General features: G+C 35.9%; 1 protein-coding gene across 1 annotated transcript in view; it reads right to left on the bottom strand.

Moving 5' to 3' along the window:
- Nucleotides 1-2,978: 2,978 nt before the first annotated feature.
- Nucleotides 2,979-24,185, bottom strand: part of LOC149838272 (E3 ubiquitin-protein ligase RGLG3-like) — a 30,624-nt gene continuing 9,417 nt past the window's right edge. The window contains exons 3-12 of the mRNA XM_090008216.1: nucleotides 17,964-18,048; nucleotides 17,706-17,843; nucleotides 17,515-17,628; nucleotides 14,723-14,820; nucleotides 14,549-14,622; nucleotides 14,377-14,482; nucleotides 3,718-3,845; nucleotides 3,497-3,641; nucleotides 3,377-3,433; nucleotides 2,979-3,287 (exon numbers count right to left, since the gene is read on the bottom strand). Of these exons, the coding sequence (XP_089864342.1) occupies nucleotides 3,201-3,287; nucleotides 3,377-3,433; nucleotides 3,497-3,641; nucleotides 3,718-3,845; nucleotides 14,377-14,482; nucleotides 14,549-14,622; nucleotides 14,723-14,820; nucleotides 17,515-17,628; nucleotides 17,706-17,843; nucleotides 17,964-18,048 (1,032 nt within the window). The 3' untranslated portion in view covers nucleotides 2,979-3,200. The remainder of the gene's footprint in view (nucleotides 3,288-3,376; nucleotides 3,434-3,496; nucleotides 3,642-3,717; nucleotides 3,846-14,376; nucleotides 14,483-14,548; nucleotides 14,623-14,722; nucleotides 14,821-17,514; nucleotides 17,629-17,705; nucleotides 17,844-17,963; nucleotides 18,049-24,185) is intronic.

Below are 24,185 nucleotides of genomic sequence, written 5' to 3'. Positions count from 1 at the left end.
TCCCACCAGAGACCCAAAAACTCTAGGTTGGGTGAGTTTCTCAGATAAAGAAAGACTCCCTTTGCGTAGTCCCAGCTGGATGAGTTTGGTTGGTTTGGACCCGGAGCAAGAAAGGGTCCATAATAAGTTTTCTTTTCTCCATTAAAGCATTGGTTTGGGGTTACAACATGTTTTGCTTTTCAAAAGTGACCATACTAAAAAAATGATGTGTTCCTAAAAACCTTAAAATTTTCAAAATCTACTCATCTAAAACCACTACATTTTGCCTGTAAAAGGACCTTTTTCACCCTTCGTACATGCAAATTTCTTTTAGATATGAAAACTTTCCTCTCAAATATCTAAATATATGAATTTTCTCTCATATTTGCTAATTTTTTCTTCAACTGCTTGCTTCAACATTTGTGACTATCCAGACCTCATGCTTGTGCCCCTTATGCGATTTTTAGTAAAAAAGTTTGTTGGGCAAAACCGACACTTCAAAAGTGCAATGGGCCTTTCACAACACTTTTGAAGTATCACTAAAGCCTTTAGCGATCCTTCAAAAGTGCAATGTAGACACTTCATAAGAGCTAATAAAAAGCCTTTATTGACACTTGAAAAGCGCATATTTGGGAAAAATCACAAAATACAAAATGACATTTGCATATTTTGGGAGGAAAATCACATATTTGGAAGGACATTCTCATATTTTGAGAAAAAATTGAAAATGTGTGGGAGAAAATTCACATATATTTTTATGATTTAGTTTAACTTCACATTTATTTTTATGTGAATTTCGTAAAGTATATGCATATTAAGTAGAATATTTGTGAGGTTATGAGGTTCAATTTAACATAATATTCACACATTTTTGTGAAAATTTTATATTGTATATGTGAACTTAATCAGGTATTTAAGAAGTTTTGAGGTTTGAGTTTAACAAGATATTTACAAATATGACTGTGCAAACTTCGTGATGTCCAAAACAAATGTGTGGACTTCCTTTTAAGTAGAACTTTGTGACACCCGATGAGTGGGGTGATATATCGTGCAAACTTTATGAGTTTTGCACATAAGAAGAGTAAAAAGGTCCTAACAAAATTGGCTATTTACGATTTTGGACATGGGGCAAATCTCAAAAATTGTGAGGCATTTAAAAAAAAACACATCATTTTTATCGTACAATACCGTCATTTTCCGTTTATTATTTTTGAACTTCTTTCCATATTGGTAGTTTATCATGATTGCAAAGATTGTAGATTTGACATGTAGGATTGTAATTGCAACCCAAGTAGTAAGTTGAAAACATCTAAACGGTTCTTCACTATTTAATTTTATTTTAAATAAATCTTTTCTTACTCAGTCAAAAGAATCCACTAAATCATGTATCATGTGAATACTTTCTTAAATATACACTCTTTCAAAAAAGACAGTCGTTGAAGACTCCCACCTTTCTATTCACCATATTTTGGATATGATTTCACAAATGAAATTTGAATAGATGGTCTGAAATTTTAAAATTTTGGATGCACCAAAAATGCTAAGAATTAAATCACATAGGTCAGAAAAATCTTTCCTTTAGAAAATTTTCACAATAGAAATGCACTTATTGTTACCCCTAATATGCCAATAATTCTAGCAAAACACCTAATCAGCCATCCGGATCCAGAGCACAGTCTCTTTTTAAGAAAAACAGAACAGCTAGCTGAGTTGATGAATTATTCATAAGGGTTGTTAAAAGAATGTTTTCTCCATCTCAAACTTCTAAAAACAAAAATCGGATTAATGCAATTTTCTGAAATAGCTTGTTGCTTCTTGAGAAATTCCTTGCATATCAAATATTGTCATGCCAGAACCAAGATAAACCTAATGACTTCATCCTCCAACGAATTATCCCACGAACGTTTGAAAAAGTTGGGCTTTTCCATGGCCAGCCCAACTTTTTCATTACTTGTAGTGTATCGCAACGTGTCTGGAGACAAATTTGCTAGATGTTCGGTCGATAGAGGCATCGTTACAAAGATGGGTTGTGATCAATTTAGATTAAAACTACTTCATCGTGAATGGCTGGTAGCATTTCAAGTGGTCCTTTGGAAGATGTGGACAGTTCCCAACTCAATTACCTTTGAGAACACCAGACTCAACGTGCAGCAAATTCAAAGATCATGTTTCTTGGTTGTGACAGAACATGTTCTTAAAGCGGTATTGTACAACAAAAATGATGCATTTTTTGAAATCTCTCACAATTTCTGAAATCCGCCCCATGTCTAAAATCACAAATAGCCAACTTTGTTAGAACCTTTTTACCTTTAGTATGTGAAAAACTCACAAAGTTTGAGCGATATATCCCTATGCTCATCAAATATCGCAAAGTCCCACTTAAAAGTTCACACGTTTTTTTTGTGAATATCAAGAAATTCAAATAATCATATTTGCAAACATCAAAAAGTTCACACAATCAATATTTGTCAACATCCTATTAAACTCAAACTTCAAAACTTCACAAATACTTGACTAAAGTTCACGGATATGATATTATGAAATTCACATAAAATTTTGTGAAGAGTGAAAAAGCCTTTTAAAAGTAAAAAAGTTATGGTTTTGAACATCAAGCATCAAGCAGATTTTGAAAATTGTAAGGTTTTTCAAAAACTGCATCAATTTTTCTGTACTGTACGGTCATTTTCTGTTTTCCTTTTCCAGCAATAACTTGCATTGTTACTTAGATGGAAAAATAATAGCTTGAAGTCTTTAGCATAATTGGAGCAAAATGCTGTCCAAAGAAATCCAGGGAATGTGCAAGAGATTCATGATGTAAGGCAACGCATGCTAGCGTGAGAGAGGAGGGGCTAATGATGTAAGCTTAATCAGCCAAGGTTAATTGCGGAACTGATTAGAATAACAGAGAGATTGAGGTACCATGGATCAAAGACCCGTTGCAAGGCACAAATAAGTGGATACATAGTCTCATACCAGCACAATGCAAGGGATGGAAAGAGTTGCAGAATACACAACACCAACAGTTACCATTCATTCAATCTATTTGTTCAACACATCAGAAGCATATTTCTACACTTCCATCATTGACCAACTAAATCTTGAAGCCACAAATTTTACACACGGCACTCATTATTGACAAGCATGACACCAAATCTAACAATGCTCTCATTGTGCTGAGAGTTTTTCTCGAGAACTAAATGATTGATTTATACAGCATGATTTTAGGAGGAATACAGCTTTATGCGTGTGGTTATGGGTGCTCGGCACAAGGGGCACGAGGACAATGTTTTGCCACAATCCCTGCAAGTCTACATCCCAGAAATGGTGGGAAAAGCATGTCAACATCCCAGAAGTGCGTGAGCAGCAGTGACAATTAAGTAATGAAATTAAGGCTTACCAGATGTACACATCCAAAAGCCATGTCTCTTGGATTTGTTAAACAAATAGGACAAACCTGGATGATGAGTGAAAAACAGTGGACTTGGATGACAAAAGAACTCAATAACATCAAACACACCTGCTCTGTTGAAGTATTGGTTGCTGAAGTACTGGTTGGCTGAAAGCTCATTGACTGTCGAAAAGCATGGACAACCTTATCAAGACTGATGCCTCCAGGGGGAGGAGGAAGTGGTGCACGGCCTGGAACTCTACCTTTTTGTCGACTACAAAATTTTCAGAAGGGAAAGTTTGCAATTGGGATTGACATTTCAAGTCATTATCAAAAACAGTAAACCTCACCCTAGATAATTGAGTTCTTGAGTCGCTCTATACTGAAAAGGAACTTCCATGAGAGCTGCAAGCGCAAATGCTGTTTCCTTCTTAGCTATATCTTTGTTTTCTGACATTATTTTTGTGAAGTTTACAAACTGCACATGGAGCCATATACATAAATTAATAGATTCAATACACAGATTTATAACCATTACAGTCATCATAATCCACAATCAGTTCATCAGCAACAATAATCATTAGAAGTAGGTGGAACCATATGCCGGAAGATTTAACTAAAGCTGAATGCCAAGGTCATCACAGCATTCCTGCAAGTGTGCAACCCTGTCCCTCCCCCCATCTTACCCTCAGAAATAGGACAAAAATGGAAAAATAAATGAAACCTTATTACTTGATGGAAAACCAATTTCCCTATCAATTAAGCCTTCCATAATAGAACATTTTTGTGGACCCAAGCCTGCAACTGAATCAAGCAGTTGGCCCGAAATGCCATAAAACAGGATACATAGTAACTCATCAGTGAAAAACTACAAAGCACTAGGTCCTCGTGAAGGACTAATTGGCCACCTGGTTCAAGCTATGGATGGCCTGGAAGTAAAATGGATGACTAGACCCAGTACCAATGATTCAAACAGTTTGCCATATTATAAACTTATGATTTCCAGTAAGTCACTCCTGGCAAATGAGTATGCTTGCACAAGGCATTGGCCAAAAGATGGATGCTGAGTAGGTTTATCTCAACCTTGCATGTTCAATTGTGTCTACATACAGAACCAAGAATAACCTTCATGAAAAATGGTTGGCAACATAGAGCTTATTTTGAAACAGTCGTGCATTTCTATTTGCAGCTAAAGTTATGCTGGAAATCTTTACAAATGAATTGAACTTTTCAGGACATCTCGATTAGAAAAATAGAACAGAATCTAAGCTATGAGAAAAAGTCAAAAGTTGATAAGCATTAGATCACAGGCCTTTCATGGCAATGTTTGAAGAGGTTGTGTGAAAAGTGTTGGGATGTTCTTAAAAGTGAATTATGAAGATTGCACCCATTTATGAATGAAATGGGCTTGGACAGAAAATCCCTTACAATAAACCATGTATGACTTCTATATAACAAGACTATAATGATGCCAAAATGCACTTACAGAACTACATCATTCCCAAACACTCAACACCTGGTACAAAGATTTTCAAGATCTAGATTTAACCCAAAGATTGTGTGATATATATGTTAGAAAATAATACATATATGTATATACTTGAATATATATATACATATACATACTGTTCGTAATACAAGAATATGTATATGTATAAGTATATGTATATAAATACATATTTAAAGCATATACATATATTCTTGTAATTTTTATTTTTATTTTTTATCTTCTGTAATTTTTATTTTATTTATTTATTTTTTGTACTTTTTCTGTACACAGTCAACCACTGACTGTTGTAAAGTGACTGGACATAAAAGAGACGTTGGGGACGTTGGGGCTGTTTCCAGCCCAACGTCTCTTTCTTTTAGCTACTCTCTATAAATAAGGGTGATTAAACCCATTGTAATACAGAAATTGTAGAAGGGGTTTATCCCCTCGTATCTATCAATACTATGCATTTGAAGCACTTTTTTACTTTTGTGGTGTAAAGCATTTGAATGCTAGTTTGTGCTAGCATATGTTTTGAGTGATTGAAGTATCAAGTAATTTGAAAACTTGATTGTTCGTAAGGCTTATTTACATGGTATCAGAGCCAGGTTTATGGTGTATGATCAATCGTGCATTGGTGGGCTGCCTCGAAAAGCATGCTTATTCTTCTTAGTGGTGGTGATATTTTTTTCTAATTCACCATGGGTGAATTTTTCCCACACAATACAAGCAACTCCAACTTTATTTCACCATTCAAACTTGAAGGAAGTAATTACAACATTTGGGCGGGACACTTGGAGACATTCATCAAGGGTCAAAGCTTGTGGGGATTCGTAAGAGGTATTATTCTTGAACCTACTCCCAAAATTATATTAGGTGAAAATGGGATTGAGACTAGTCTTGACGAAAGAGACAAAGCCATGAAAGAATACTACAAGAAATTGGATGAATGAAAAATGAAAAACGCAAAAATTCTTTTATGGATGCTAAGTGGAGTTGAGACAAAAATTGCCTCAAACCTATTATTCTACAAAAAGGCAAATGAAGCATGGAAATATCTTAGATGTATGTTTACCGAAAAAGATATGGCTCACAGGTATTATCTTCAAGAAAAGGTTAGAAATATCAAACAAGGAGATAAAAATGTAAGAGATTACTTTATGCAGTTATCTTCAGTATGGACTCAACTTGCCCAATTTGAACCCAAATGAGAAGACAAGTGTATAGAAATGCGAAGAGTTCAAATTGAGGAAGATAGACTCTTCGCTTTTCTCTATGGTTTGAGACCCGAGTTTGAACAAACAAGGGCCTCCTTACTATCATCTTCATCACCTCCTCCTATTCATGAAATTCTCACTAAGCTTAGTGGAGAAGAAACTAGGCTAAATATGAGTAAAAATGTTAGTGTGCTTACTACTTCTAGCAATGACACATACGAAGATTGCACACATGCCGCTTCTAAACCAGGACATTATATCAAGCCATACAAACCTCCTCATTTTAGTAAGAATAGAGGAGAATCAAAGATCATTTGCCATAACTGTAATGAACCTAGTCATATTAGGCCTCAATGTCCTAAATACAAATATAGGCCTCAAGAAAAATGTGTTGCCGTTGCACCATCAAAACAAGATGATGATACTCTGAATCTCAAAGACCTCACCGAATCATTATCTCAACTGACGGATGCATTGCAACCACTACTCAAAGGATGTACCTCTGGAGCGGCCATTACCTCCTCTTCTACTCCTGGTATGTGCTCTTTGCTTCTTGATTCAAGTGTTTCTTTTCATATGATCCCACATAAGTCTATATTATCTGAATGCCAACCTAATTCAAATGCATCATTTGTTTCCACTGTCGATGGCACTGCCTTGGAAATAGAGGGTGTTGAATTTTTTAAAAATGATTTGACAAAACATAACAAATTTTATATTCCAAAAGTAAGACTTATACCAAAACTTCATTTTAACTTACTTTCAATTTCTCAAATCTCGGATTATGGATATGATGTCATTTTCTCATCAAGTAAATGTTGGGTGCAGGATCGCCAGTTCGGGAAAATGATTGGTGAAGGTTCTAGGCAAGGAGAAGGAATTTTTTTGTAACACTACTCAAACAAAAGATATACGTACTTGGCATCATAGACTTGGGCATCCAAATATACGAAAATTAAATTTTGTACCTGTTACCAAGAATCTTTGTAAAGATCATTTTGAATGTAAAGAATGTTTACTTGGTAAAATGACAACCTTGCCTTATGGTCAAAGAACTTTTTATTCTTCAATGCTTTTTGAATTAATTCATTCGGATGTGTGAGGTCCTGCTCCTGTTGCCTCTATAGGAGGATTCTCCTACTACGTTGTGTTTATCGATGATTTCACTAGATATTGTTGGATTTACTTTCTTAAGTTTAAATCCGATGTATTCGTAATCATCAAAACATTTCATAACATGATTAAAAATCAATTTGAAAGTAAACTAAAAATCCTCAGAACTGACTCTGGAGGAGAATATTTGTCAAATGAGTTTAAAATTTTTTTACAAAATGAAGGAATCTTACATAAAAGATCGTGTCCTAGAACTCTATAACAAAACAGAATTTAAAAAAGAAAACATAGACACATTATGGAAACTACAAAGACTCTTCTTATTGCTAAAAATGTTCCAAAAAAACTTTGGGCTGAAGCTGCATTGACAGACTAGGTCTATCAGATGATAAAGTTGTTGATACCCCAGAGATTGTTGGAATGAAGATACGAGACGATGATGGAGTTCCTTTGGACAATCCAACTCCCTTTAGACAACTCGTGGGATCTCTTATGTATTTAAGTATTACAAGACCAGACATAGCTCATATTGTACATATAGCCAGTCAATTTCAACACGCTCCAACATCAGCTCATATGAGTGCAGTCATGAGAATTATCAAATACATTAGAGGGACAATAAATAAGGAAGTTTTTCTATCCTCTTCTTCCTCCTTGGATCTTATTGCATACTCTGATGCTGATTAGAGAGTGAATCCAAATAATATGCGCTCAACAACTGGTTTTGTGTGTTTCTAGGTGAATCTTTGATTTCATGGAGGTGCAAGAAACAACAAAAGGTGTCACTATCATCTATAGAAGCTGAATATAAAGCAATGACGACTACCACCATGGAGATCGTGTGGCTCAAACAACTAATTTCATATATAAGAATTCATCTTCAAAATCCTACAAGATTATGTTGTGACAACAAGAGCTCCATATACATTGCTCGAAATCATATGTTTCATGAAAGAACTAAGCATATAGAGATGAATTGCCATTTTGTTTGTGAAGAATATTTAAAGAAGACTATTGATCTTCCCTAATGAGACATCAGAATATCAACTTGAGGATTTCTTCGCCAAGGCACTGTACTCACCAAGATTCAACTTTTTACTTGACAAACTTTCGATGATTTCACCATAAGTTTAAGGGAGACTGTTAGAAAATAATACATATATGTATATACTTGAATATATATATACATATACATACTGTTCGTAATACAAGAGTATGTATATGTATAAGTATATGTATATAAATACATATTTAAAGTATATACATATATTCTTGAAATTTTTATTTTTATTTTTTATCTTCTGTAATTTTTATTTTATTTATTTTTTGTTTTTGTACTTTTTCTGTACACAGTGTACAACAATGACTCTGGACATAAAAGAGACCTTGGGACTGTTTCCCAACAGTTCTAATGAGAGTTGTTGGGAACAGCCCAACGTCTCTTTTTTTTAGCTACTCTCTATAAATAAGGGTGATTAAACCCATTGTAATACAGAAATTGTAGAAGGGGTTTATCCCCTCATATCTATCAATACTGCACATTTGAAGCACTTTTCTACTTTTGTGGTGTGAAGCATTTGAATGCTAGTTTGTGTTAGCATATGTTTTGAGTGATTGAAGTATCAAGTAATTTGAAAACTTGATTGTTTGGAAGGCATATTTACAATATATATATATATATATATAGTCACATATATAGGCAATATTTTGAAAATATAGTGATAATATAGTTGTAAATTCATAAAATGATATTAAAGGAAAAATATCACAATATTTTGAAAATATTAGAAATTTATGTCACAATATTATCGCAATAATATCACAATATTATGAGTTACCTTTTACCTTTTTTACTTCTTTGCTACATCTTAACTATGTTTTTCTTCTTTCTTTTATATTTTTTACTTATTTCTTTTATTATATGTGTATTTTATTATATAAACATGTTATTTTTCTTCTACCATTTTTATATTTTTTATTTTTTAAACACTAAGTTTTAGGGGTGGGCATTCGGCCCAACGGCCTGATGGGCCAAGCCGACCTGGCCCGCCATGGGCTGAGTTTGGAACATGATTCTAGGCCCGAGCCCATTAGGTACCAGGCTGAAACCTGGCCCGTTATATACGTGGGTCGGCCTGCGGGCTGGCCTGATGGGCTTGAGTTATTTATTATTTTTTTAATATATATTTTTTAAAATTAACTATTACATAGTAACTTGAATAACTATTATTATTTACCTAATTAGTTGCATGGGAACTTACTATTTGTTAATTATTACTATTTACCTAATTCATTGTACTAATTAGGAATTAGTTGCATGGGAACTTGCTATTCTCTCATTGACCCATAATTTCAGTCAAGCCTTTATGCATTTTAGGATTGGTCAGGCTGGGTTGGACCCGGCTCGCTTCACATTGGGCCAATGGGCTTCTCTTCAAACTCGAGCCCTTTAAGAACTGGGCCAAAACCCGGCCTATTAGTAAATGGGCTGGGTCGTTGACCGTGCTGGCCCGGTCCATTAGTGGGTCGGGCCGGGCCGATGCCCACCCCTACTGAGTTCTTCATAATATTTATCAACTAAACCTATATTATCACGAGAACTTGCCTTGTTGAGACTGATAATTGTATATATATATATATATATATATATATATATATATATATATATATATATATATATATATATATATATATATATATATATATATATATATAGGAAAGAGAGTAACAGCATACGGGAAAATGTCAGACGTGCAAACGCGCGCTGCATGTTGTAAAAAAGACCTTATAGTGGCAGTTTTGGACCGTCGCTAAAGGCCTCAGCGGAAAAAACACCTTTACTGCTAGAAGCTGTTTTAACTCAAAATTAGTGTGCGTTGTGTTCGTCCGACGTAACATCAAACACTTAGAGTGTTCGGTGTTACTCCCATCTCTCTCTCTCTCTCTCTCTATATATATATATATATATATATATATATATCATACAAATTGACATGGTGATGAAAATTAACACAAGAACGTCACCAGATCATTCTTAATTTTATAAATGATATATATATTGCATGATCATTTCTTTTATCTCGCTTCAAATTTTGTATTAGTGTTCCTTCACCTTTTTTTACTCGTAAGATGGATTCCAATAACTCTTTTCATCTTCATCTTCATCTTCTATTCCATCACTTCATGGAAGCCTTGGTATGATGTCTTTCCAAGCAAAGAGATAAACTATGTCACAGAGACAATTCACTTAGCATGCATATCTCATACCGTCACGACACTCAAACACTTCATGGATAAGAACAATGCAAAATATTAAATATCATGCAATTAAGAACATGGCACAAGACTCATACTTTCATATTACATAAACAAAGACTAAATAACCAAATTTATGAATACCTAAGTGTTAAATAACAAAGTTTTTTGAAAATATATTATATAACCTCAATCATCATCTTCTTCTTCTTTTTCTCCTTCGGCATCCACATCGTCTCCAATATATGTGGGCTCTTCATCATCTACCTCATGTGCTACTTCCACGTCAATCCAATGAATATCCTCTTCATTCAAAATGCATGCTTCTTCTTCAACTCATGCATTCAATTCATCAAAATGTTCCAAACTGATGGGATCAAATTGCTCTTTGTGCCTTCTTGATGATAACATTTTTATTTGCTTAAAAAGATAACATGAAAAACTTAAAATTAGTTGGGTCTTGTATGATATAAAAAAAGTTTAAATAAACACATGAAAATAATAAATAAACTTTATAATTTTATATACCCCTGTCTCGGCCAGTGTTGTGAAAAGCGTTGAGGCGTAGTGAGGCGCTCCACCAAAAACCGAGGCGAGGCGTAAAGCGTAAGCCTCAAATTTTTTTTTGAAAACTTTTTAAAAAATTATAAAAAAATATCTAAAAATATAAATAAATAAAGAAATGCTTTATTGATGAAATAACAACCAATAAGAAATAGAAAATCTCAAATAAGTACTATAAAATATGAGATTAACATATAAAAGTAACTAAAAACTTATTACATAACTGGAAAATATATGAGATTAACCAAAAAAAGTTAAAATATACTAAGAAACTGATTACATAACTGAAATAACTGGAAAATATATGAGATTAACCTACAAAAGTTAAAATATATGAGATTATTCTAAAAAATATGAGATTAACATATAAAAGTAACTAAAAAAATTATTACATAACTGGATAATATATGAAATTAACCAACAAAAGATAAACTATACTAAGAAACCGATTACATAACTGGAAAATATATGAGATTAACCAACAAAAGTTAAAATATATGAGATTATTCTAAAAAATATGAGATTAACATATAAAAGTAACTAAAAAACTGATTACATAACTGGAAAAATATATGAGATTAACCACCAAAAGTTAAAATATACTCAGAAACTGATTACATAACCAAAATAACTGAAAAATATATGAGATTAACCTACAAGAATTAAAATATATGAGATTATTCTAAAAAATATGAGATTAACATATAAAAGTAACTAAAAACTGATTACATAACTGAAAAATATATGAGATTAACCAACAAAAGTTAAAATATACTATGAAACTGATTACATAACTGAAATAAATGGAAAATATATGAGATTAACCTACAAAAGTTAAAATATATGAGATTATTCTAAAAAGTATGAGATTAACATATAAAAGTAACTAAAAACTGATTATATAACTGGAAAATATATGAGATTAACCAACAAAAGTTAAAATATACTAAGAAACTGATTACATAACTGAAATAACTGGAAAATATATGAGATTAACCAACAAAAGTTAAAATATAGTAATATGCTAAGAAACTGATTACATAACTAAAATAACTGGAAAATATATGAGATTAATCTAGAAAATCTTGTTGATTATGTCTCAGAAATCTTGTAAAAAAAATATTCTTTTTTTTTTTGCACCTTGAGGCACAGAGGGCCGCGCCTCTAGGCGCATTTTTTATAACACTGGTCTCAGCCATAAGTTGTTGTTTCAAATTACCTCTAATAGTCTCTTTTGTTTTATCCCAAGGTTGCCAAACTAGGAAGCGAAAGCGGGAAACGATAAGGGAAGCGAAAGCGAGAAGCGAGGCATTTTAAAATTTATATGAAGTGGGAAGCGAAGTTTCAATTTAAAAGCGAAATATGAATAAAAAATGAAACAATATGGAATCAAATAAGAAACAAATAAAAGCTAAAATAAAATTGATCATTCTTATATTTTATGATTTTTCTGTAAAAGAGTTAAATTTTTGTTAAAATCTAACAATGATGGTTACCAATTTAAAGAAAGTACATGGAAAGTGAGTGAAAGTGTGAGAGAAATTACATGAAAAAGAGGAAAGAAACGTGAGAAAAGTATATAGTATGCATAGACCATGTATATGAGAAACATAAAAGAAGTGTTGGGGAATCGAGCTTCCCATGAAGTTTCGAAAGCGAGGAGTATCGCGCTTCTGAAGCGAGTTTTCGGGAAGCGAGCTTCCCACCTATCTAAAAAGCTTCTAGTAACTCTGTTTTATCCATGACCTTTTAGAGATAACCCAAAGTTAACCGGAAGCCTCTTAGATAAGTGGGAAGCCCACTTCCCATAATCTCGCTTTGGAAGACCGATAGTCGTCGCTTCTAAAATTTGATGGAAATCTCGATTCTCCCACACTTCTCTTATGCTTTTCACATGCTTCATCTATTCTTCTTATATGTTTTCTCACTCTAGTTTTTTGTGTGTTTTCTCTCACACTTCTCACTCACTTCCATGTGCTTTCTCTAAATTGGCAATCATCATTTTTAAATTTTGTTAAAAAAATAATTTTACAGTAAAAACTCATGAAATTTAAGAAGTCACTTTTATTTTAGTTTTTATTTGTGTTCCATTTCAATTTTCATTCAATTCCCATATTGTTTTTTTTTTATTCATTGCTTTCTGCTTCGTATACATTTTAAAATACATCACTTCTCGCTTCTGTTTCTCGTATCATTTCTCGCTTTCGCTTCCTAGTCTGACAACCCTGATAACCCATAGTTGGTATGTTTCTCACTCTTCTTCGTCAAACACATCCTTCCAGGGATGCACATACCCCAATTTTGCCCCATTCATACCTTTTTCTTGTCTTTTTTCTCTCAGATCAGTGAGTAATTGCTAGCATTGTCATTTCACGACATCCAACAAATGCCTTGACATGCAGGCGACAACATTGTGATATGTTTCAGCTAAAAGATGCTTCAACCGAGAGATACCACCCAAAAAAATATGATGGAAATATTTGCACTCAATTTTTAATCATTTTTCACTCATTACTTAGTGCCTCATTGCCATGCCGGATCATTTGATGACATCTTCCCAAAAAAAAACTTAATAAGTAAAAAATAAGATTTTTTTACCTAAACCCACTTCTTTAAGTGAGAATTTTGTGAAAATGCACTCTTACTTGAGAAAACCGCAAAAGACCTCCCCTTTGCGCACGGATCGGCCCCCCAAATCGCTCTCACGAGTTGTAGGGTGTGTGGATACCCCTCTAATGGCCTCTACACAAATAAGGAAGTCGACCCTCAAGAGGTCTTTAAAACCCAAAATGCAAAAATATGATTTGGCCCTTTTAAAAGTGCGTCGAAGGTGTATCGTACGAAACAACACGTTACAGGGGTATATTGTATGATACACCCGATACAGATACGATACACACTCATATCATGATACGAGTGTGTATCATAACGATATGTATGGTACCGTATCGTACGATACGGTACCGTACAACATTGGTACTAAGCGTACACAATTGTGTCTTGAACCCATATCTGTATCCATGTGACATAGGAGACAAATAAGTTTGATAACTAATGAGTCCACTTCTGGTGTTTAGGAGTAATTCAGAGTAATATCTTATCAAATTCTAGATTGTATATTATATTCATGGACAACTTGAACTGTTTTGTTGGGTTTTATTTTTAAAGAGAAATCTAGTGTGGTCATACTCGTGAGAATTTTTTTTTCTGTTGCACCTTTTCAGATTGTTTAGTACCATGATTTGGCACCCACTTAATTTTCCCATAGAGGTGGAGCATACTTGTACAAAAATTAATATTACAGCAAGCAATTATACAAAATAGTGGTTGATACACAACATAATAAATGTGAAAAAGAAATGAATTATTACCTGGAAGTTGTCAAATGATCTATTGGGAATGTTATCATCAAACCGCTGCATCTCTTCCCATGGCCCATCTCCAACACCAACCAAAACAATTGACAGTGGGAAATGACTGAACAATTGAACAATTTTCAGGTATAGAAGGTAATGGACTGAGACATGCAATAGAGGGATTTACCTTGCAGCAACTATAGCATCAATAGTAGCACTTTCTTGAGGACTGAGCTTTCCAGGTTCAACACTGCATGTTACCTAACCCAATCATTCCAGAGAAAAAAAAGAAAGGAACGTACAATTAGCCAGTCAATCAATTTCCAAGGATCTAGGAAATATTGAGGCACGAAGTCTGAACCTGCCCATCTGCAATGATGACAAGAACGTGATACTGCCCATTGCTTCTCTCAACAATGTCAATAGACGCATTAATTACAGGGGCAATGGAAGTTGGGCCTGCAGACAACACCACACAAGAGGCATAATGCAATGGAAATAAGAACACCCAAGGTCTACTCAGAGTAAAGAAGCAACCTAAGTGGAGAAAATTCCAACAAGATGGAGAAAAGGAAGTGGTCACTCTGGAAGTATTTTCGTAGGCAAAAGAACTCTCCTTGACATCCTCACATTATTTTTCATAATTATAAGCATCATTCAAACACTAAATTACAAAATCTTAAGCAGAAAAATAATTTGTACAAATAAATGCATGAGGTTGAACTTTCGAATGAGAAATCAAAATAGGAAACAATAAGGATGACACACACATATGGGAACCCCTATGCATTCTTTCATTATTTTCCTAACAAATGACATATTGGGGAAGGTAAAAGGACAAAAAGCCTTTACAATACATTGATATTCATCACATCCAATATGTCTCAGTTTCGGGTAAAGATGGAAATCATGCCCACTTGGACACAGTCTCAAGGAATGTTCTGGTTCCTAGAGGTTTGCCAGATTGAACATACCTTAAGCATGCACATTTTTTTATCATAAACAATATCGGATGAAATGCGCTTAGGCAGCCTTACTATCACCATGCAACTTAAGGAGGAGATTCACCATAATTAAATCCCAACAAACCTCATGTGCCATGGATCTACACTTTTGCTCAACAATTATGGGAAGGCACACTTCTGGGGAGACGCAAACCCACAAGGTTGGTTTAGACCGTAAATTATTAGGTTCAGACGTAAAACTAGGCCCATACCCCATAGACTTATATTGGAAGTAACCACCTAAAACTACTATAGTAACCAATGATTGAATTGCCTCTACGATATATTCAAACAATTAAGGGTTCAACCACCACTTTTTCTGGATTTTTTTTTCACACAACTCTACCACACCAACCATGATAGTGAACCTTGATCTCCCAATATCTATGTGCGTATATGCATCTGTGTATTGGACGTGTATCAGAGAGAAATAATGTGTTGTAACATCAACATACAATGCCTTATCATGCACATGCTTTTGGCTTGGGTAGAACCAATCATCAAAGCTAGATCAAAACTTTGAAATACAAAGAACATGGTCTATTTGCCATTCTATCTTCTAAGATTCAGTCAATTGGTAAGATATTCTATAGGTTGTGCCATGTTAGTGCAATCTGGACCATAGATATTTTCCCCTTCCAAATTTGAAATTTATGATGCTATTGGCTTTGATCCAATCAATCAAAATAGCAAATAGCTTCTTGAGAAATGAAACCTCACAGGCCAGATCTAACAATGGGAACCAACCGATATAAATCAAAACAGTCTGAAAGTACCAAGTTTAAAGTAAGAGTCAGTGCAATAAAAGAACATATGAAAAAGAAGGTAAAAAACTCATGAGAGAGGAGGGAACAGACAAGTGAACAGAAGATGCTACAAAAGCCTCAACCAATGATCCAAAACATTTGCAAACTAACAAGACCCCTTTCTTGCCTCTCCAACTAACTCAGTTCATTTCCAATGTATTAACTAGGCCATAGCACAGAATACCCATAACAATACTAGTGTCATTACCTCATAATCTGACAAGACCCTACTGAGTTTCTGAACTGCAACTTAAGAATACACAGCTCAAATGGAGAAGCATGAATTTCTTGATGCACTTTGTCCTGTGGAAGAAAATAGGGCTTCTACAAATTTTGTGAAACATTCATGTATTTGTTGTACTGATAGAAGCATTATTTTTGTTCTATAAAGAGCATCAAGAAATTCATGCTGTTGCAAATGGGTAATTCCAAATCCTCAGCATATTCTCAATGCTACTACTTCAGGGTTCTAGAGATGGGTGCCTCCACACACACACACAATTATTTATTTATTTATTTATATGCTATATACAAAATATAAATGTACATACACATTATATGTATGTATGTGTTGGCCATACATGGACATTAACAATTAAACCACAAACCACAAAATTTTTACAAGCCTAACAAATTTTAAAATTCATATGCTGGTTTTGCACATGGATCACCAACATGGGTTTTTAAACAACTTTAGAGAAAGTACATGAAACCACCATATCATTTTAAGATTTAGTCAGAGTATAAATCTGTAGTGAACTTGTTAACATCCATCCACAAGTGGTCACGAACATCAACATCTCCCTATATAGCTATACCCATGTCTTACAACATATCCATATAGACATCCATGTGATATAGTTGCTGTTGTATATGACCCCTTCATTTCTCTTGGACCAGTGAATAGTGAGTACACTGAGTAGAAAAAAAATGATGTAATCTTGCTCATGAAGTTAGGCAACTTACCCATGAAGCATGTAGTTGGTAGAGGTAAAGTATTCCAACTGGAAAAAAAAATTAAAAATATTCACCAAGAACAACATGGTCATTCGTTGCAAAAGAAAATGCAATCCTTCCACTGCATTGACCATCTAGATATCAGCATTTGTACAACTTTAGCAATGTTCTTCTCTAAAACTTGTTTACCACCAAGTTGGTGGAAATAAATGGTCATCTTGACATGTACACATTCTAATTGCGTTGAGGCAGATGAACTACACCAAGTTCAATGGAATATGTTTTTCTTAATGGAGTCTGCTCAATCCAAACATGGACTAAATGCAATATTTTACATTTCTAGTATATAAAAAGTATAACATAGAACAACACTGAACTTTATGAACCTGATAATTTCAAGTGTGGAACAATATCTCTGTATCTGATCGAAACTTCTTCAAAACCATGACAACATTGGTGATCCTCAAAGAAGCTGAACACATATTGATCATGTGTAGATGCTGCAAATTAGAGAATATATCAATAGCCTAATGAATTGGAAAAACATGATCAAGGATGACAGTAAAATATAACTGACCATCACCAAACCCAAAACAAGGTATCAGGTTATCCTCATCAAAAGGAGATAATGTACGACCAATTATAGAAATTGCTTGTTCATAAGGATTAGGAGTATCTCCAATTGCATGAAGGCTCCTATGGAAAGAACGCTTCCCTGAAATAAGAAATAACTCATTTTCATGTACAGACGAAAAGTCCAAACTCAATTACAGATCAGCTACCCATAGACAAGGGGCCTATCTTGAAATGCAGAATAAGCAAACTGCTCATTTACCTGTCCACTCGTTGCTCTTTGTAAAGTCTATTCCAAGAAATAAATTTGATGACTCAAGTCCAGCATCTCTCAAGGCTGAAATAACCTGGAATCTATGTCACAGAGATTCGGCTAGAAGGGTGCCGCACCCGCGTCGACGCGACTCGACGCGGGTGCGGTCAACCCGATCCTGAGTGCGTTGACCACACCCAGGATCATTTAGGTCTATTTTTTTTTGGATTTTTTTTTTTAAAAAATTGCCCTATGAAATGGGCTGCGATTTTTTTTTTTTAAAAATTCTGCTGACAGCAGCTGTCAGCAGAAAAACCAGCGTCGGGGAACCCCAGACCCCCTTTATATATATATATATATATATATATATATATATATATATATATATATATATATATATATATATATATATTTACATTTTTTCCCCTGCCGCACCCCCGCATGCCGAATCCCCGCACCCATGCCCGCACCCATGTGACATAGCCTGGAATATAAGCAAAAGCTTAGCATATTGGTTTTAAAAAACTCTGGTTAGTAGGAAATCAGCAAGATTATTGAGTACACACCACTCATATAATTCATTAATCCACCACAACAGAGAAATAACTAAAATCTAGATCCAGATAACAGGTGAGCCATAGATTGGTAAAACTTCACAATAAAGAACTCATTCAATTAACAAAGCAAATCATCATTATTTGGATTCCAGTAATGAAGAAAATCACAAGCCGATTCTCTTCATTGTCCATATCTCATGATCAACTCATCCTCCTAGATCATGGCCAGCTAAATGGGTCACCATTTTCAATGAATTTTATACTTCCAAGCCTGAATATGCACATGTACAGGCATAATTGGAGATTCATTTACAGTGGGAAAAGAAATGTGCAAAACTTTACCTCCGTTGATGCACAAGGAAAAGGGTTATAATCTATGTCATATGGACTCTCCTTAGAGGCCGCCACACCCGCGTCAACGCGATGCAACGCGTGTGCGGGTGTGACATCCTGTGCAGCAATTACAAAATTTTGCTGCACCGGGTGAAGTGAAACAAATCTGGGTGCGGTCAGCCGCACCCAGGGTTACATTTGTCCAAAATGGACTTAATCAATTTTGACCGAGTCCATTTTGGTCCAAAATTAAAAAGTGGGGTGGGGTTTATTAGGACACAACCCCCTCCCCCCCCCAACTCCTCTCTGCTCCCCAACTGCTCCTCCTCTTCCAATGGCGGCGACGGTGATGACAATGACAGCGACAACCACTGGTACCTCTCTCTCTCTTCCTTCTCCTCCTGTCTTTCCTCTTCCTTCTCCTCCTCCCTCTGCCGCATCCTCCTCTCTTTCTTCTTTCTTCTTTCTTCTTCCTTCTTCTCCTCTTCCGCCTCCTCCTCTCTTTCACACTATATATATAGTGTTTTATGTGTCTTCTTTAGGTAGATCCATTGATATCATGATTTAGGGGTTTGAATTTAGGGATTGTTTGGTTTACGGTTTCGGTTTTAGCCTTTGGGGTTTGTGATTTCATGGTTAGTTTCTGTATAAGAATTTGTTGGATGATGGTTTGAGGTTTGGGAATTGGTTGGTTTAGGGATTAATTAATTCACTTGTTTAGTTTGGGCTTTGGGGGTTTGTGATTTCGTGGTTATGTTCTGTATCAAAGTTATTTTGATGATGGTTTGAGGTTTGGGGATTGTTTGTTTGATTAATTAGATTTATTATTTAGCATATATTATTGTTATTTTGGTTTTGATGGATAACGATTTAGGGTGTAGAGGAATTTTTCAATGTATTTTGGTAGGATTTGTTGTGGTTTTTCCCTTGTGCCTTGGGCATATCAAGTCCATTAAAAATGATCATATCCTCGTCGTCATAAACATTGTGTACTAAGTCACAGGGACTCGGCAAAGCAGGTGCCGCACCCGCGTCGACGCGACGCGGCACCGGGTGTGGTCAACACAACCCTTCATCCACGTTTCGGATGTTAAAAAAAAACCTGATGAAAAGGTGGATTAGAGCAAAAAAAATTTGCCCTAATCTCTCATCTCCTCTCCTCTCCAGCGCAACTCGAGCTCTCGATGCCACCTCCTAGGCTCCTCCTCTCCCTCGTCGCAGGTACGTACCCTCTGGCTCCCTCTGGCTCTCTTCTTGTGTCAGCAATGAGTGCGTTGACCACACCCAAGATCATTTAGGTCTATTTTTTTTTTGGATTTTTTTTTTTTTTAAAATTGCCCTATGAAATGTGCTGCGAATTTTTTTTAAAAAAAAATTCTGCTGACAGCAGCTGTCAGCAGAAAAACCAGCGTCGGGGAACCCTGACCCCCTTTATATATATATATATATATATATATATATATATATATATATATATATATATATATATATATATATATATATTTACATTTTTCCCCTGCCGCACCCCCGCATGCCGAATCCCCGCACCCATGTGACATAGCCTGGAATATAAGCAAAAGCTTAGCATATTGGTTTTAAAAAACTCTGGTTAGTAGGAAATCAGCAAGATTATTGAGTACACACCACTCATATAATTCATTAATCCACCACAGCAGAGAAATAACTAAAATCTAGATCCAGATAACAGGTGAGCCATAGATTGGTAAAACTTCACAATAAAGAACTCATTCAATTAACAAAGCAAATCATCATTATTTGGATTCCAGTAATGAAGAAAATCACAAGCCGATTCTCTTCATTGTCCATATCTCATGATCAACTCATCCTCCTAGATCATGGCCAACTAAATGGGTCACCATTTTCAATGAATTTTATACTTCCAAGCCTGAATATGCACATGTACAGGCATAATTGGAGATTCATTTACAGTGGGAAAAGAAATGTGCAAAACTTTACCTCCGTTGATGCACAAGGAAAAGGGTTATAATCTATGTCATATGGACTCTCCTTAGAGGCCGCCACACCCGCGTCAACGCGATGCAACGCGTGTGCGGGTGTGGCATCCGGTGCAGCAATTACAAAATTTTGCTGCACCGGGTGAAGTGAAACAAATCTCGGTGCGGTCAGCCGCACCCAGGGTTACATTTGTCCAAAATGGACTTAGTCAATTTTGATTGAGTCCATTTTGGTCCAAAATTAAAAAGTGGGGTGGGGTTTATTAGGACACAACCCCCTCCCCCCCCAACTCCTCCCTGCTCCCCAACTGCTCCTCCTCTTCCAATGGCGGCGACGGTGATGACAATGACAGCGACAACCACAGGTACCTCTCTCTCTCTCTCTTCCTTCTCCTCCTGTCTTTCCTCTTCCTTCTCCTCCTCCCTCTGCCGCATCCTCCTCTCTTTCTTCTTTCTTCTTTCTTCTTCCTTCTTCTCCTCTTCCGCCTCCTCCTCTCTTTCTTATTCTTCACATTTTGCCTAGGTACGATCCCCTTCCCTTTTTGCCCTCTTTTATTGTTTGATTTTTCCTTTTTTGCTTATTAAAGATTGTGCTTGCATGTTTGGTGGTTTCTTTTTAAAGTTTCACACACACTATATATATATATATAGTGTTTTATGTGTCTTCTTTAGGTAGATCCATTGATATCATGATTTAGGGGTTTGAATTTAGGGATTGTTTGGTTTACGGTTTCGGTTTTAGCCTTTGGGGTTTGTGATTTCATGGTTAGTTTCTGTATAAGAATTTGTTGGATGATGGTTTGAGGTTTGGGAATTGGGGGGTTTAGGGATTAATTAATTCACTTGTTTAGTTTGGGCTTTGGGGGTTTGTGATTTCGTGGTTATGTTCTGTATCAAAGTTATTTTGATGATGGTTTGAGGTTTGGGGATTGTTTGTTTGATTAATTAGATTTATTATTTAGCATATATTATTGTTATTTTGGTTTTGATGGATAACGATTTAGGGTGTAGAGGAATTTTTCAATGTATTTTGGTAGGATTTGTTGTGGTTTTTCCCTTGTGCCTTGGGCATATCAAGTCCATTAAAAATGATCATATCCTCGTCGTCATAAACATTGTGTACTAAGTCACAGGGACTCGGCAAAGCAGGTGCCGCACCCGCGTCGGCGCGACGCGGCACCGGGTGTGGTCAACACAACCCTTCATCCACGTTTCGGATGTTAAAAAAAAAAACCCGATGAAAAGGTGGATTAGAGCAAAAAAAATTTGCCCTAATCTCTCATCTCCTCTCCTCTCCAGCGCAACTCGAGCTCTCGATGCCACCTCCTAGGCTCCTCCTCTCCCTCGTCGCAGGTACGTACGCTCTGGCTCCCTCTGGCTCTCTTCTTGTGTCAGCAATGGAGGGGCCGAGCACCCCCCCCTTCTCGCTCTCTTGTTGGGTCGGCAGAGGAGGGGCCGAGCCCCCCCCCCCCCTCTCCTCTCACTCTCTTGTTGGGTCGGTAGGGGAGGGGTTGAGCCCCCCCTGCTCCCTCTATTTTCGGCAGGGGAGGGGTTGAGCCCAGAGTTACCGGAAGCTTCTTAGGTAGGTGGGAAGCTCGCTTCCCAGAAACTCGCTTTGGAAGCACGATACTCCTCTCTTCCGAAACTTCATGGGAAGCTCGATTCCCCCACACTTCTTCTATGCTTCTCATATACATGGTCTATGCATGCTATATACTTTTCTCACATTTCTTTTCATCTTTTCATGTATTTTCTCTCATGCTTTCACTCACTTTTCATGTACTTTCTTTAAATTGGTAACCAACATTATTAGATTTTAACAAAAAATTTAACTCTTTTCCAAAAAAAATCATGAAATATAAGAATGATCAATTTTATTTTAGTTTTTATTTGTTTTTTGTTTGATTCCATATTGCTTCATTTTTTATTCATATTTTGCTTTTAAATTGAAACTTCGCTTCCCGCTTCATTTACATTTTAAAATGCCTCGCTTCTGTTTCCCGTATCGTTTCCCGCTTCCTAGTTTGGCAACCTTGGCTGAGCCCCTCTCTGTTTTCGACAGGGGAGGGGCCGAGCCCCCCCTCACGCTCTCTTGTTGGGTTAGCAGGGGAGGGGCCTCCCCCCTCTCGCTCTCTTGTTGGGTTAGCAGGGGAGGGGCTGAGCCCCCCTCCCTCTGTTTTCGACAGAGGAGGGGGTCGAGCCCCCGTCACTGCTCCCTCTTATTTCAGGGGAGGGCTTGAGTCCCTCCCTGTTTTTGGCAGGGGAGGGGCAGATCCCCCCTCGTTGCTCTTGATTTTATTATATATATAATATATATTTTTATATCAAGATAATGTTTGTATAATTAATTTGAAACTTTGAATGTATTTTTTGTGTGTTTTAAGGATAAAAATGACGGATAAAGGGAAAGGACTTGTGTCATCCTCATCCCAACATGTGAGTTCTGTTGCTAGTTTTGCTAATAGTTGTAGTGGGATTGATGATGTGGGGCCACTATGGGTAAATATAGATAAACTTGCAAAAACAGGAGAAGAAGGTAGTGGAAACAAGAGATTTCGATGCAAGCTCTGTGAAAGAGATTTTGTTGGGTCCTATACAAGAGTAAAGGCTCATTTGTTGAAGATAACATGACATGGCATTTTAGAATGCAGAAAAGTTGATGAGGCAATGCAAAGACAATACAAGAAGAATATAAGAAGAGAAAGACAATGACTGATTCTTGTGCAATTAGTGTGCCATTTGCAAGCCACCAAAAAGATGCTGAAAAAAAAAAGAAAAGTCAATATAGGAGGTAGAGGAACGATACAAGCAACATTCAATACATATAGAAGAGAAGAATTGAATAGAAAAGTTAGGAGGTATTTTTATTCTAGTTCACTCCCATTTAATGCGACTAGAAATCCATATTGAAAGGATTTAGTAACATCCTTGGCAAATTGTAATTTGAGTGACTATGTGCCTCCAAGTTCAAAAAAAATGCAAACCACACTGCTTGCAGAAGAGAGGGCAAATGTGGAGAGGTTGCTGGAGATTAAAAAATATTCATGGGAGAAAAATGGAGTTTCTATTGTGTCTGATGGATGGACAGATATTCAAAGGCGTCCACTGATCAATTTCATTACTTGTTCGCTTAGTGACCCAATATTCTTGAAAGCAGTTGATGCATCTAGGGAATATAAAAATGCAAAGTATTTGAAGGGGTTGTTTATAGAAGTCATAAAAGAAATGGGTGATCAGAAAGTGGTACAAATCATTACAGACAATGCTTCAGTTTGTAAAAGTGCAGCGTTGAGTTTGAAGAGTGAGTACCTTCATATTTTTTGCACTCCCTATGTAACACACAACTTAAATCTGACCCTAAAGAG

Source organism: Nuphar pumila, chromosome 5, assembly GCF_984573655.1.
Source record: "Nuphar pumila chromosome 5, dmNupPumi1.hap1.1, whole genome shotgun sequence".
Taxonomy (NCBI): domain Eukaryota; kingdom Viridiplantae; phylum Streptophyta; class Magnoliopsida; order Nymphaeales; family Nymphaeaceae; genus Nuphar; species Nuphar pumila.
The sequence above is the reverse complement of the archived record's forward strand: the minus strand, read 5'-3'. Positions and strand labels throughout refer to the sequence as shown.